Source organism: Aulonocara sp. 'chitande type north' Nkhata Bay, linkage group LG23 (genome assembly GCF_057382095.1).
Source record: "Aulonocara sp. 'chitande type north' Nkhata Bay isolate Kocher_YH1m ecotype deep benthic linkage group LG23, A_spYH_male_GT1.1, whole genome shotgun sequence".
NCBI lineage: Eukaryota > Metazoa > Chordata > Actinopteri > Cichliformes > Cichlidae > Aulonocara > Aulonocara sp. 'chitande type north' Nkhata Bay.
In genome coordinates this window covers 36,203,326-36,219,919 of record NC_141365.1, presented here as the reverse complement: position 1 = coordinate 36,219,919, position 16,594 = coordinate 36,203,326, and the positions used below count along the sequence as shown (strand labels likewise).

At 45.7% G+C, this 16,594-nt stretch overlaps 1 protein-coding gene across 1 annotated transcript in view; it reads left to right on the top strand.

Annotated features, from left to right (window-relative positions):
- Positions 1-263: 263 nt before the first annotated feature.
- LOC147302344 (gamma-aminobutyric acid receptor subunit gamma-3-like) overlaps positions 264-16,594 on the top strand; it is a 179,048-nt gene continuing 162,717 nt past the window's right edge. Inside the window, exons 1-2 of the mRNA XM_086282567.1 lie at positions 264-686; positions 1,134-1,288. Of these exons, the coding sequence (XP_086138693.1) occupies positions 631-686; positions 1,134-1,288 (211 nt within the window). The 5' untranslated portion in view covers positions 264-630. The remainder of the gene's footprint in view (positions 687-1,133; positions 1,289-16,594) is intronic.

The window sequence follows — 16,594 nt, the reverse complement described above, 5'->3', positions numbered from 1 at the left end:
TGCTCATCTCCTAAGGTTCACCACCTCCACCAGCAGCAGAAAGCGCCACCCTGCCACTCTGGTGCCCACACAGGGAGAAGGTGGAGGGAGGCACCGTCGCTGGATCCCGTCAACTAGACTCCCAGCACCCCCCCCCCCCCCCCCCCCCCCCCACACACACACACCCCATCCGCCCCTTACCCCCGCCTCCCTTCCCCTCCCACACACACACGCACACACCATCCTCCTCTTGTTTCGGCTACCACCGCTTGTGTTGGGCTGGATCTCACTGATTTATCGTCGGGTGCCTTTCCCGGAGGAAACCCTCCCCACGAAGGAGCGAAGAGGACCAGGAGGAAGTGTGGTGGAGGGAGGTCGGGGGCGGGAGAGAGCTCGCGATCCGCTGCTGTGGTAGTGCTGGTGCTGTTGTTGTTGGTGGTGGTGTTGGAGGTGGTGGTGGCTGTTCGGTGCACATGACGCGCAGGAGAAAAAAGTGCGTGGGCGGATGAGGAAGTTGAGAGCTGGGATTGATGGTTCCACACCTTTTCACTGCGCTGGCACTTGATCGCGGCAGCAACGCAGCAGCAGCAGCGGCAGCAGCAGCAGCAGTCCACCGGTTCCTGCGATCAGAGGTGATCCGCGCGTGGGAAAATGACAATCAAGTTTGTGGTCACCCTCCTCACACTTTTGTTCGCTGGAGGTGCTCGGTGAGTGTCATTTGCACCTTTTCTCTCTCTCTCTCCCTCTCTACGATCAACAGCTGAGAGCAGCGTTAAAGCTTCAAAAGTTCGACTGCTGTGAATGAAATCCCATACATGTGTGAAAGAGCCTGTGTGGTAATGCATGGTTCTTTTTTCTTTTCTTTTTTTCCTAAGGGGTTCCCTCACACACACGCACTCCAACAGAAAGAAAAGGGGGGGGGGGGGGATAAATGACAGCACCATTTACTGCTGCGCCCAAACCCACAGTCTGGGGGTCTCACTGTCATTTACAGCAGGCTCCAAGTCACCATGAATCAAACATGTTCTTTTTTTTCCTCTTTTTTCATGACAATGTGTTTCTGTTTTAAACATGATTAAGACCTCTCGTTCCCCTCCTCTCCTTTTCTCCTCGCCCCCTCCTCCACCCCTTCTCTTTCTCACACACACAAACAGCTCTGATTTACGGGAATATGGCGACGACGATGAGGATCATCAGGACACCACTGTCAATCAAATGCTGGTGCCCAGGTCGCACCAGGAGGACGCAACGCTCATTCTGAACAATTTGCTCAAGGAGTACGACAAGACTCTACGCCCAGACATCGGAGGTAAGGATCAGAAGTGGTGGAGAGGAGTTGGAGGCTTTTTTGGTTGGAGGAGAAACTTTGGTGATGCTGTCCAGGGAATGGCTCTGTGCCTGAGCTGTCCATGGTGCTGAAACTAGTAGTGCTGCTGTGAGGGTGGGGAGATGACATCCCCTTCCCCTCTCTCTCAATCATTTTAAAATTAGGTTTCTTCAGTTACGCTGGGACAGATTTGGTGGATTTGGGTTTGCTGAGATCTCTGCAAGAATTAGGGATAAAGTCCTTTTTAAGTGTTGAGAACTTTATTTATCTAGTGGGAGATAAAAACTACAGGGGCATCTGAATTTTTCAGTATTTACATCATTTACATGAGTAATGGTTATTTGTGTTTCTATCAATAAATTAACAGTAAATGGAGAGGAAATAAAATGTGTCCACTTCTTGGGTTTCTGGCAAATTATCTGCAAAGCTAATTCACTTAAATGCAGTTTAATTCAAAATGCAAATAGGACCATGTTCTTATGTTGGCTCTACATAAGCCAAATTTACAAAGACGTACAGTGCTGTGCAAAATTATTAAGCCACCCGTCATTTCTCTATATTTTGTTAAGAGCATGGGAAATAGCTGCAGAGAAATGTGGGCAAACATGCATGGAAACACAACATAAAAGGCAAAAAGAGTTTGTTTAAACAATAATGGCAGTCAAACTAAATATTGACTTTTAATCTTGTTAGAATCATACAGGCTGAACTCTCTTCAGGAGTAGTTCTCCAGGCTTCTCGAAGGACATTCAAAGCTCTTCTTTGGATGTTTTGCCTTTTGTTTCCCTCTCTATCAGTACTGTTGAGGCCTGGGCTTTGGGGAGGCCAATCCATGATCACTATTGTTCCATTGTGTTTCTACTATTCAGGTATGCTTTTATTGCATTGTCAGTGTGTGGATCATTGTCATGGTGAAATATTTCCACCCAGATACTTTCCAGATCATATTTCTTGGTATATCAAAATCTTACAGTGCTTTTCATGTTTGTAATTCCATCAGTTTTGACAAGGCAACATCACTGGCTCTCAAGTCCTGTGTCAGATCTTTGCTGAATGTTTTTCTAGCTTTTTTTAAGAATGTGACTTTCAGCTACTGTTCAAATGTATGCTGTAGATAGGTTTTTAAGCCTACTTGTCCAGCTTCCTCATTTTTTTAAGGAAACATTGTACACCAAGCCCAGATATGCCAGTTTTTCAGTTAAGTGTCTTTTTGGAGGGTTTGGGGGTTTTTTTTGTTTGTAGATGCGAGTAAAGCAATGGAAACAAATAGTGTGTTTTTGCGACAGGCTGCAAGTAAGAAATTGGTCCTTTGCTAAATTGTCTGCTATGTGTAGACATAACACTGGCTCATCCGTTGATCTTTTGAGTTTGGTGCCTTTTTTATGCTTAACAAACAAAAAAAATCTTGCTTAACACCAGCATGTTGGCATTAGCATTGTTAGCATAGTAGCAGTGACAGTAGCATTTAGCAAAACGTAGCACACCGGTTGGCTTTAACCACTTCAGTTTGAATCAAAAGGTCATTAAATAAATCAAAAAACTAAGAATGTAAATACGAGCACACCGTGCTAGCTTATCTGGCTGTCACTCCCAAACCACAAAGACATTTATCGCTTTCACACATGTAATAGAATGAGTTACCCACAGCTGGCAGGCCATGCCCAGTTTGTGCTGTGTGTGTGTGAGAGAGCGAGGGTGATGACAGGAACACGAGTCCAAATCCTCCCTTGATTGCACCCATGTTCTCGCTGCTGTGGTGCAATCAAAGCCCTGAGCTCCTTGGAGGAGAACATTCCTCTTCAGTGAGGTCTCTAATCAAATGGTTACCGGTTTGTTCCCCGGAGTCCTCTCATTGGTGGGCTGCTGGCTGGAAGGCTTTTCTGTGATGAACGTGCAATCCCGGCTTCTGTTGCTGCAGCATTTTAGAAGTCATTTGGAGAAATCAAGGCAGCCTGTCTTTATGGACATGTGGTAGAGGAGTCAGAGGTGTGGTGGTTTCCAGTGAGGCGATTTTCACCGGGGTTTAGCACAGTGGCTCAATGTCATTAGACTGACTGCCTTTACTATATTAGCGGCACTATTCTGAATGTGAAGGCAGACATTACTCCAACTGTTTCTGCTGTGACCTTATTTTTATTTCTCTCATATTCCAATTTACGCTCGACATTTGGTAACATTCTCCTTGTGTTTCTTTTCCCTTGATTCAGAGTTTGCATTTACAATCAGCAATACAATCTGATATGTGTAGGCCATTTGGGAGCTGCTCTACTCTAATTTTGTTTTGCTTCCCGCAGCTCACTGTGATATTTTCCACTTCCACTTCACTTAAATGTTGAAATAAAATGCAAGCATTTTTGACAAGCTTCCTATACAGAGGTAATTTTTGTCTGAAATATTCTGTATTTTTCTATTAGTTCAGCCTACATTAGGATGAAAGACATTTTGTACCAACAGCCATTCAAAAAGTTTTCAGAAGCTGCATACAAAGTCCTGCTTAAGCAGAACTCAAGGACATATCCACAGTCAACACGGGAGGGGGGGTGTGCAAATGCAGGTCTCGCTGGGATGAGACCTAAGAATGGATTACTTATTGAAATGGTAGTGATTTCAAAGTGAACAAATAGTCAGTGTGTCTCTGTTGAGCTACATTTATTGGTACACTTGTGCTGTACGACAACTGAAGTCCAACTTGTGAAGTATCCGGAAAGATGTTTGCACCATTTGACTGCAACTCGACAGCTACTGGCAGTTATTTTTGCATAAATTTCATGCGTAAACTGTGCAATAAAATATAGATCTAGCCATGCAATAAAAAACCAAAGACAATGTTAAAATCAAATAAACCCTGCTTTATGTCCAATGTCCAGCAGAGGGCGACTCCTTAGACTTCTATACAATTTGAATTATTTTGCAGCCAAAGAGAAAGTTTTGCTTCATTTATGACTTCAGTGAACACATTACTGTTGGGTTTGTGGTCTTAACTAATATTTTCAACACTGATTAAGTAAATCACAGAAACACTGTAAATAAAAAGGAGAGTAATGCAGGGTACACTTTGGAGCAATAATTCCCAAATTCCCAAAAACCAGAAAACCCCAGGGAGCCAACCCCTAAATCTTCACTCTAATCAAAATGTAAGAGACAGTGATGCATTTCCATGAAAATCTGCAATTTTTTGTTATCACAGAAGCACCTTTCAAAAGATGAACCAGATTATATGAATTTCATATATTCGGCTTCCTTCACCTTTTTGCCGTATTCCAGTTCCTCTAAACTTTGTCTTTCTGCCATTTTTTCCCTGCTCAAAAAACTCTTAATCCTCTAAATGTCATCTTCCCCACTCTGAACACTTTATCACCTTAGGAGCTCTTTTAAGGGCTAAGATACTTGGTGAATCACTTACCTATGCCAGGATTTGGTCCTGACTTTAAGAGTGAATTCTTAGTAAACATCATAATTCTGAGAATTTTTTTAAAACTTCATCTTATTAAGCCTCAGTCAGATGCTACACTCTTCACCCTCAGGTTTATACTAAAAAGCCTTGCTCATGAATTTTCAGGCTCTGGTGGGAAACACTGTATCTTCCAATCATTAATAATGTTTATTTGTCTTTCTCGGAATGCTTGAAATGATTCCCAGATATCATCAACAATTATTTTCCTCCCTCTCTCGCGCGTTCACCAGCAGCTTGCTCGGATCGGTTCAGCCTGGTAGTTCACCTTGCGGGAAGAGGGGGTGGGTATGTGGGGGATCACCCTACGGCTCTGCTTCCATAATTAGGGATGAAATTTTGATGAGATCCAGTTGACAAACCTCAGTGTCGTCCATGAAATGTTAATTTCTTAGCAGGATTATGTGAAGCAGTGGAAGCACGTGTGCATGTGTGTGTTTGTGTGTGCGTGTGTGCATGGGAAAACGTGCACAGACAACACACTTACAAACATACTTGGAGATGACGCTGAGTCAAAGACAGATCTGGGACATTTAAGTCATTGTAAAAGAGAGTGGGTTCTGTTGAGATCCGCTGCAATGAATCTCTGAGAAAACACACACACACACAGCAAAGAAAGCCACTGAAGTCAGCACTGTGAGGCTCATTTCTAAGACACACCTTGATTTTGACTAAATCAAAGTCATCCTCACACACACACACACACACACACACACACACACACACACACACACACACACACACACACACACACACACACACATATAAAAACACTGTATTTCTGTTTGCCTCTTCTCGTCTGTAGTTGTGCTTGTTTATAAGCCGCTGGCTGTGGAACCAGAGCACATACTGTTGTTTTAAGAAAATGTGAAATTTTACTATTAATTGGCTGCTAATTTCTAAGTTGAACATTTGTGTCTCAAAGCAAGGTTCACTTCTTCAGCACAGAAAATCTGCATAATACTAAATTCTTCGACAGTGAAGACAACAATTTTCCTCGCCTGAAAGAAAATCTGCTACTATTAGCTAACTAACATTGGCATTATCAGCACTGACAGAGAGAAGTGCAAAGAAATTCACCACCTGGTTACTTTGTACAGCAGTATGCCAATTGAAGCACAGCACAAAGTTATTAATAACGTTATTCTGTTAATTTTTTTCATTGACAGAAAACAGCTTTTTAAATTGATACACTATGGGTACAGTAAAGACCATACAAAGGCACGTAGAACAATATTTTATTATTATATGGTATGACAAAAAATAGTCAAATACAATGAAACATAAAAATGTAACAATACCTTTGCCCTAATTAGATCTTAAGTTTTATTATGTTGAATTAAATAAATACAAATAGCCTCAAAATTCACATCAGAAAGGAGTTTGTGTGTGTGTGTGTTTGTATGTCTGTGTGTAGTTGAGTGTGTATTTATATCTTTGTGGGGACCAGACATTTAAAATTTACTATACATAAGGACCAACAGCCCTTATGGGGACCAAAATCCTGGTCCCCACAAGTTTGAAGGCAATTTTGAGACTCAAACTTTGATTTTCGTGTAGGTTTTGGTTAGGTTTAGGGTAAGGGTTAGGCATTCATTTTTCATGGTTAGGGGCAAGGGAAAGGATTACTTCAATTAGAGGTCCCCATAAGATATGAATACCCAACATGTGTGTTTGTGTGTGTGTATTATAATCCTAAAACTATGTGAAATGCTCAGTGCTTTCAGTCAGGCTTTGACTAATCAAGCTTTTGTCCCTTATGCTTCAGATTTTAACTAATCTATTTTCTATAAATTCTCTGAAATTCAAAGACCTTTGAGATATTTTACTTTAGAATGGATAAAAAGGTTTCAACACAGTGAAAATCCAAAAAGAGACTACAGTATAACAGGGTTGTTAACTTAGTGTCTCTGTTTGTTTTCCTCCTGTCACATCCAGTCTTGTGAAGTGAGTCTAATCTTCATATAAAGTGGGTGACTGGTCCACTTGAGAAGGGAAAAGCTACCCACATATCCTCCAAGCAGAGCAAGTGTTGAGCCTCACCTTAAGCGATAAGAAGCAGTTCCCCTTAGATGAAGATGTGATGCTTTTGTGTCCCTATTGTGTCACTTTCCTTTTGGATTCAGAGTGTGATCACTGTGTGAGATCTGGGTGATCCTCATGTACTGTGCAAAGATGCATTGGTGTATGTGTCAGTGTTTGCGTCTGTGGAATCGAGGACAAAGAGGGCTGGAGTGGAAGGCTTTGTATGCTGCGAGGGCTCTTCAGCCACTCACATTTAAAGTTTGGAAGCCAGGATGATTCAAGGAACTCAATTAAACTTGGGTCTGAGGCGCATTCTAAAAATACAAAGGGCCAACAAATTAAAATCTTCATTTAAGACAGATTCAAGTTTTATTTTGACTCCAACAAATATCACCCTGCTGTCATTAATACTCAGCAGATCACCAAATGGGACTGAAAATACCTCTTAACTGATGCATCACTTCCTTCTGCTAAAAACTACAGTGCATTAGTTTGATTTATGTGACACCAGTTCAACACAACAGTCTATATATTGCAAAGTAAATACACTACAGAAAGACAGTCCCAGTAATCTGATGATCTCTATTAGTAAGCACTCGGAGACAGTGGGGATAAAGAACTCACAGCAGAAACAGGCTCATGGATGGACAGACATCTATTGCAGGGTGAAAGGAAAAAAAACAGAAAAGAGAGATACATGCATAGTGAAATCACAAATAACAACAACGACCACCAACAAGCTACAGAAGAAAGGGGGCATATCTTTTGTTTTGTTTTAATGATATTAATGTTCATCCATTCTCTTCTTCTGTGCAGTCTTTTTTCTGCTTCTCTGCATAGGCAGAGAAGCCCATGCCTCCCTCTCACCAACCACCTCCTCCAGTTCACCCACTTGAACACCAGGCCCACTGAGAGATTTCTCCAGTGTGTCCTGGATCTACCCTGGGGCCTCTTCCTGGTGGTATATGCCCAGAACACCTTCACCCAGGAGGGACTCAAGAGCCATCCCGTTAGATGGCCGAACCACCTCAGCTGTCTCCTTTCAATGTGGTTGAGTAGTGGAGCTGCTCTGAGCCTTTCCTGAATGGCTGAACCCCTCACCCCATCTCAAAGGAAGAGACACCCTTTGGAGAAAGCTCACTTGTATCTGCGATCTCATTCTTTCGGTCACTACTCAGAGTTCGTGACAGTAGGTGAGCGCAGGGAAGTAAATTGACTAAACCGAAAGCTTTACTATATAATATTTTGCTTTAAGAATATATATAAAAGTTATTATTATTATTATTTTTTATTATTATTATTTTTTTATTTTGCCTGTCCCATTTGGTTCTTTACCCGTCAGAACTGTTGTCTGAAGACCAACAAAGATACCCAATGGATTTACTTTGCCAAATGGATCATCATGGCCTTGCCATATTGGTCCATTTGATCAACCTTTGTTGTTATTATTTATTTTATTTTATTTTCAGTTGTTACAGACGGGACAGACATGACTGAGGGATAGGAAAGGGAGAAAGAAAGATGAAGGAAAAGAAAAACAGAATAGAAGAGGGACAGTGAGAAAGGGCAATTAAAAAGAGAAAGAAGAAAAAAAAATCTCCTGGATCACCTGCTGAGAGAAAAAGAAGAGAAAACAAGCAAAAAAAAAAAACCACAGAGCAACATACTAAACACAACACAATCACGTTAATCTAGCTATGTGTAAACAGCAGTAAATACTAAATATTCAATGTTGTTGTGTAGCAAGCAGGACCGACAGCGCACAATGTGCTTGGAAATAGCAGCCAATAGAGGTGTAGTTTATGTCTATGAACAGTAAACACCTGTGTGCACACCTGTGTGGATCAGCGTGCTTGTATTCAAAAGGTTTCCCCATGTAATGGTCTGCTAGAGGATGTAGAGAGCCATAGCCCTGTCCCCCAGGGCATGAAGCAGGCATGGAGGAGATCCAGCCTCCAGACATCCAGAGGCCCCAGAATGCGAGAGCCCAAGGAGGACAACCGGAGGGACATCCGTGCCACCCTCCTGGGAAGAGCTGAGAAGAGACCCAGATGAGGGGTCACCCGGTAGCCATGGAGCAGAAGCCAGAGGGGGCTGCAGTGGCGTGCCCGCCGGTTCTGCCAGCAGCCAGCTGTGCCACAGTGAACCGAGCCGCAGGCCCAGAGGCCGTAGGCCCGAGGGCCCCCTTTGCCCCCGAAGAGGCCTGACCGAGCAACAGGCACCAGGCCCTGCTAAGTAATCACCAGGAGTGAGCTGGTACATACCTGAGCGCCTAGCCCCGGACACCAAGAACCACCAACGTACCGACCCCTGAGGGCATCAGTTACCGGCAGGAAGTGTGGTGAGGGGAGATAGGCCTTTGGAGGGCCTGGGAGTTCCCAGAGAGGTGGAGTGTTAGACCCGACCTGACATATAGACACAGACAAACAGGCACACACAGACACAAACAAGCATTCCCACCCTCATGCACACATATACAAACACTCAGCACTCACCCAATGTAGGGATAGACATACATGGACACTGTACACACAATCGCACTCCCCAAACAAACTCTATACCCCGGGTCCAGGTACCCTCGCGCCTAGAGGGGGAAATTGCACCTAGACTCAGGAGATGTTACCCTTTCACCTGGGGTGGAGGCAAGCAGACCGCCCCAGGATCCGCAGCAGCAGGGAGGCCCCATATCCCAGATCCCAATTGGACGGCCAACACCTCCTTCCAGCCCCCCCGCCCCGATGGCCAGCAGAGAACAGGGGTGTGTGAGGACCTCAAACCTCCCTCCTCTCGCTCATGTGTTGATGGGTATGCAATGATGGGCGTAGCTGCGGGAAGTTTATTGTTTTTTTTGTTGATGAGTGAGTATATGGGGTGGGATTTAATAAGTTTTCTTCGTCCCACTCCTTTTTCAGGCAATTTTTGTTTTTTGTTTTGTGCATTTTATGTTCAATATAGGTATTTGTTGTGCCCGAAAATGAACAAATAAATGAATGAATGAAATGAATGAATGAATGTGTAGTGTTGCTGCGTGTTGTTCTAAGGTGCATTTAAAACACGGGAGAGCATGGTGCTGCTGCCAGAGAGCAGCGGGTGTTAGCACGGCCCCTCCCCAGAACCCTCAATGTCTACATGGATTTAAAATTGAGAGGTGGGCACCAGCGCCAGAGGTGGGGTTAAATACACAGACCGTCCACTGGACGCCGTTAACATGCCCACCCTCAAGACCCTATATGTATGTGTTATGAGAGTGTGAGTAATGTGGATGTCTAAGTTGTGGAATAAAATTGAGGCACAGGTGGCCAGAAGGGGACAGAGGGGGGGAATGCCTCCCCTGCACCCTGGTGACACACCCGCACCCCTAGGCCCTACTCGTGTGGGTGGGTGTGTTGGAGCGGGAAGAGGGAGGCAGCCGGGGATGGGGAGGAAAAGATAAGATAAGATAAGATAAGATAAAACTTTATTAATCCCTCGGGTGGGTTCCTCTGGGAAATTCGGTTTCCAAAAAAGCACAGCACCGACAGAAGTTACGAGTTACAGAATATTATACATACATATATATATATATATATATATATATATATATGTTCTGCCTTTTATAACTTAAATCGGATATTATAGTTGTAAGCTGCCCTAGAGCTCCCTCTAGTGGCTGCTTTGGGTTCGGTTACTTTGGGAAAGGAAAAAAATGAGAACGTGAAGAAGAAATAAAAGATGGCGGAAAGTGATACCGTAATGTTATCGTTCTAAGCTGATACGGACCTTAAAATGTTGTTGCCTTGGACAAGATATGTCTGTAAGTATGAGTGTCGATAAAATAATTATTCTTTTGTTTTGTGTAAAAATGGTACGATAATTTGTACATTTGAAAGTTTTATCTTGTTAGCTTGCAGTAAGAGGGTAACAAGCTAGTTTACAATGTTAGTTAGCTAATACAGTATTTTGTACTTTCAGTTTTACGATGGTCAAAGAGAAGGCAATGGTCAGAGGCCATTCTTCAATAAATCAGCGCAAAAAGGAAAATAAGTCTGGTTATTGGAGCATCGTTATCTCGCTGTCTAGCTGGTGAAACTAAGAGACTCAGGGCGAGGACAGCATAGTATATATATACATATATATATACACACATATACACATATATATATATACACACATATACATATATATATACACACACACATATACATACACACATATACATATATATATATACACATATACACATATATATACACATATACACATATATATACATATATATATATACACATATATATACATATATACACATATATATACATACATATATATATATACACATATATATACATACATATATATATACACATATATATATATATACATACATATATATATACACATATATATACACATACATATATATATACACATATATATACATACATATATATATACACATATATACATACATATATACATATATATATATATATATATATATATATATATATATATATACATACATACATACACACACAGTGTTGGGGAGTAACGGAATACATGTACCGCCGTTACGTATTGTTACACCCCGGCCTAGGCAACCGGGGTGCAACGCAGAAAAATAAAAAAAAAAGGAAAATAAAAATAATCCCAAAACGAGATTTAAAGCAAAATACCACATTTATTTACATCACCAAACACCAGACGTCAAACTATTTACAACGGGGGGGAAGATCGCGACCATGACACACTGAAACACAAGGCTTAAATACATAGAAGGGCAATCAGGGAATGGACAACAGGAGGGAAACACAGCTGGGGCAAATTAGACCTGACGAGACAGGGAAACGTAAACTGAAAACACTAAGATAACACAGACTTTCAAAGTAAAACAGGAAACACATAACAGTCACGCCAAAAGCAACACACCGACAACACCAAAACGTAACATTTCCCCCCACCCAAAAATCAAACATGTAACCCCAAGTGAAATGTTTGATCAAACAAACGAAGGCTGAAACGAAGGCAGACGAAGCTGATGGAGGCTGGAGCGGTCCCACTGACCCTCCAGCAGACGACGAAGGCTGGAGCGGTCCCTCGGACCCTCCAGCGAAGGCGGATGAAGGCTGGAGCGGTCCCACGGACCCTCCAGCGACGACAAAGGCTGGGGCGGTCCCACGGACCCTCCCCCCAGCGAAGGCGGATGAAGGCAGACGAAGCTGATGGAGGCTGGAGCGGTCCCACGGACCCTCCAGCAGACGACGAAGGCTGGTGCGGTCCCCCGGACCCTCCAGCAGAGGCGGATGAAGGCTGGAGCGGTCCCACGGACCCTCCAGCGACGACAAAGGCTGGGGCGGTCCCACGGACCCTCCCCCCAGCGAAGGCGGATGAAGGCAGACGAAGCTGATGGAGGCTGGAGCGGTCCCACGGACCCTCCAGCAGACGACGAAGGCTGGTGCGGTCCCCCGGACCCTCCAGCAGAGGCGGATGAAGGCTGGAGCGGTCCCTCGGACGCTCCAGCGAAGGCGGATGGCTGAAGCGAAGGCAGACGAAGCTGATGACGGCTGGAGCGGCCCCACCGACCCTCCAGCGGACGACGAAGGCTGGAGCGGTCCCACGGACCATCCAGCGAAGGCGGATGAAGGCTGGAGCGGTCCCTCGGACGCTCCAGCGAAGGCGGATGAGCAGCCCACCAGCTGCACACACGGACACGCAGCCCACCAGCTGCACACACGGACACGCAGCCCACCAGCTGCACACACGGACACGCAGCCCACCAGCTGCAGAAGGCTGGAGCGGTCCCTCGGATCCTCCAGCGAAGACAGAAGGCCGAAGCTGTCCCTCCTTCGGACCCTCCAGCGATCCCGGACGAGCCCCCATATGTTACACCCCGGCCTAGGCAACCGGGGTGCAACGCAGAAAAATAAAAAAAAAGGAAAATAAAAATAATCCCAAAACGAGATTTAAAGCAAAACACCACATTTATTTACATCACCAAACACCAGACGTCAAACTATTTACAACGGGGGGGAAGATCGCGACCATGACACACTGAAACACAAGGCTTAAATACATAGAAGGGCAATCAGGGAATGGACAACAGGAGGGAAACACAGCTGGGGCAAATTAGACCTGACGAGACAGGGAAACGTAAACTGAACACACTAAGATAACACAGACTTTCAAAGTAAAACAGGAAACACATAACAGTCACGCCAAAAGCAACACACCGACAACACCAAAACGTAACAGTATTTAAAATACAAAATATGAGTAACTGTATTCCGTTACAGTTACCGTTTAAAGGTGGTATTCAGAATACAGTTACTTTGTTGAAATAAATGGATTACACTAAGGTACTTTCCTGTTTCATATTGTCGCGGGTCAGGACTGTTTGGGTTTTGTTTGACAGCTACGTTCTGTTGTTCCAGGCGGCAGCGTTACGGTTGCCATGGTTACAGGGCGACGCTCTCTCTCTCTCTCTCTCTCTGCGACTGTGTGTTTCCTGGGTGAGAGAGCGCCTTTTCGTTGTTGTTGTTGTTGTTGTGCTAAGCTAACAGGCAGAATGCTACAAGCATAGCTCTAAAGAATGTAGCATCATGGGCAGTGTAGTCCGTGCTGCAGGGAGAATGGACTGCCATACACGTTATGTGTCTGTGAGCGAGGAGGGAGAAAAAGGGGAGTGGAAAGGTACGAGTTGTCATCGAGGAAAAACGGGAGCTGGAAACATGTAAATATAATAATAACCACTTCAGCCAAGAAGAGTGCCTGACGAGCCCAGTTGTAAGTAAGCTATTAAGACTCGACTGTACACCGTGTTCGTGTTTTCCTCCGAAAACAATAAGTTTAATAAGGAGTTCTGGACACTCGGGTAAAGAGAGGGGCTGAGCTGTCAACTGATCACCACCTGGTGGTGAGTTGGATCAGGTGGCGGGGGAAGACGCTGGACAGACCTGGTGCACCTAAACGCGTAGTGAGGGTGTGCTGGGAACGTCTAGCAGAGGCCCCAGTCCGCGAGATCTTCAAAGCACACCTCCGGCAGAGCTTCAACAGCATTCCGAGGGAGACTGGGGACATTGAGTCCGAATGGACCATGTTCAGCGTCTCCATTGCCGAAGCTGCTGCATTGAGCTGCGGCCGCAAGGTGGTTGGTGCCTGCCGTGGTGGTAATCCCCGAACCAAATGGTGGACACCAGAGGTGAAGGGAGCCACCAGGCTGAAGAAGGAGTCCTATCGGGCTTGGTTAGCCTGTGGGACTCCGGAGGCAGCCGACAGGTATCGACAGGCCAAGCGGAATGCGGCTCGGGCAGTGGCTGAAGCAAAAACTCGGGTGTGGGAGGAGTTCGGAGAGGCCATGGAAAAAGACTTTCGGGCTGCCTCGAAGAGATTCTGGCAAACTGTCAGACGTCTCAGGAGGGGAAAGCGGTGCTCTACCTGCACTGTGTATAGTGCTGGCGGAGCGCTACTGACGTCGACTGAGAAAATTGTCAGGCGGTGGAAGGAATACTTCGAGGACCTCCTTAATCCCACTGACACGTCTTCCGAGGAGGAAGCAGAGTCTGGGGATGAGGGGAATGACCCGCCAATTTCCGGGGGCGAGGTCACTGAGGCAGTTAAACAACTCCTTGGTGGCAGAGCCCCTGGTGTTGATGAGGTCCGCCCCGAGTTCCTGAAGGCTCTGGACGTTGTAGGGCTGTCCTGGTTGACACGCCTCTGCAATGTTGCGTGGAGATCAGGGGCAGTACCTGTGGACTGGCAGACCGGGGTGGTGGTCCCCATCTTCAAGAAAGGGGACCGGAGGGTGTGTTCCAACTACAGGGGGATCACACTCCTCAGCCTCCCTGGGAAAGTCTATGCCAGGGTGCTGGAAAGGAGAGTTCGTCCGTTAGTCGAACCTCGGATACAGGAGGAACAATGCGGTTTTCGTCCTGGTCGCGGAACACTGGACCAGCTCTTTATCCTCTCCAGGATACTTGAGGGTGCATGGGAGTTTGCCCAACCAGTCTACATGTGTTTTGTGGCATTCGACCGTGTCCCTCGGGGTGTCCTGTGGGAGGTGTTGCGGGAGTATGGGGTGTCTGGCCCATTGCTACGGGCCATTCGATCCCTATACAACCGTTGCAAGAGCTTGGTTCGCATTGCCGGCAATAAGTTGGACTCGTTCCCGGTGGGTGATGGGCTCCGCCAGGGCTGCCCTTTGTCTCCGGTTCTGTTCATAATTTTTATGGACAGGATTTCTAGGCGCAGCCAAGTGGCGGAGGGCTTTCGCTTTGGTGGCCTCAGAATCTCATCTCTGATTTTTGCAGATGATGTGGTTCTGTTGGCTTCATCGGGTGAGGGCCTCCAGCTCGCACTGGAGCGGTTCGCAGCTGAGTGTGAAGCAGCGGGAATGAGGATCAGCACCTCCAAATCTGAGGCCATGGTTCTCAGCCGGAAAAGGGTGGAGTGCCCACTCCGGGTCGGGGATGAGTTCCTGCCCCAAGTGGAGGAGTTCAAGTATCTCGGGGTCTTGTTCGCGAGTGATGGGAGAAGGGAGCCGGAGATCGACAGACGGATTGGGGCTGCAGCTGCAGTAATGCGGACGCTGCACCGGTCCGTCGTGGTGAAGAAGGAGCTGAGTGTAAAAGCGAAGCTCTCAATTTACCGGTCGATCTACGTCCCTACCCTCACCTATGGCCACGAGCTGTGGGTAGTGACCGAAAGAACGAGATCGCGGATACAAGCGGCAGAAATGAGCTTCCTCCGAAGGGTGGCTGGCCTCTCCCTTAGAGATAGGGTGAGAAGTTCGGCCATCCGGGAGGGGCTCAGAGTAGAGCAGCTGCTGCTCCACATCGAAAGGAGCCAGCTGAGGTGGTTCGGGCATCTGACAAGGATGCCCCCTGGGCGCCTCCTGGGTGAGGTGTTCCAGGCATGTCCCACCGGGAGGAGGCCCCGGGGCAGACCCAGGACACGCTGGAGAGATTATATCTCTCGGCTGGCCTGGGAACGCCTTGGTATTCCCCCGGATAAGCTGGAGGAGGTGGCTGGGGAGAGGGAGGTCTGGGCCTCTTTGCTTAGGCTGCTGCCCCCGCGACCCGGCCCCGGACAAAGCGGATGAAAATGGATGGATGGATGGAAGGAGCAGTCTTTCAACGCCTCTCTCTGTCTCTCGCAAGAAAAGTTGACCCACACAACAAAGTAAAGCTATTTTTCGGCTACGAGCCGACAGGGACCCCGCCGTATTAGTCAGAGGTCCCTTTACTACAGTTCGGAGTCGCGGACCTTCAGTAATAGTAATAAATCACACAGCAATAGTACATTCACGTTGTTGTAAACAGCATGATAATATATTAAGTAATCCAAAGTATTCAGAATACGTTACTGTCATTGAGTAACGTAACGGAATACGTTACAGAATACATTTTGGGGCATGTATTCTGTATTGGAATACATTTTAAAAGTAACCTTCCCAACACTGTGTGTATGTGTATGTATATATATATATATATATATATATATACATATACACACACACACACACACACACACACACACACATATAAATACAAGGACATATATAGATAAAATATACAAAGGGGATAAATAGAATAAATAGGAATAAAATAAAAATACAAGTGAATTGCACATTTCAAGTATGGAGTCTATTGCACCGTTGACTATTAACAAAAAGTATTGCACGAAAAGGTAATTGCACGGTGAAGTGAAGAGGCACTACGGCTTAGTTGTTCCCCCCTCCTTTGTCCTCCTGTCTCCCCTCCCTCTCCCCTCCAGAGAGGAGTTAAACAGTCTGATGGCGTGTGGGACAAAGGAGTTTTTAAGTCTGTTGGTTCTTG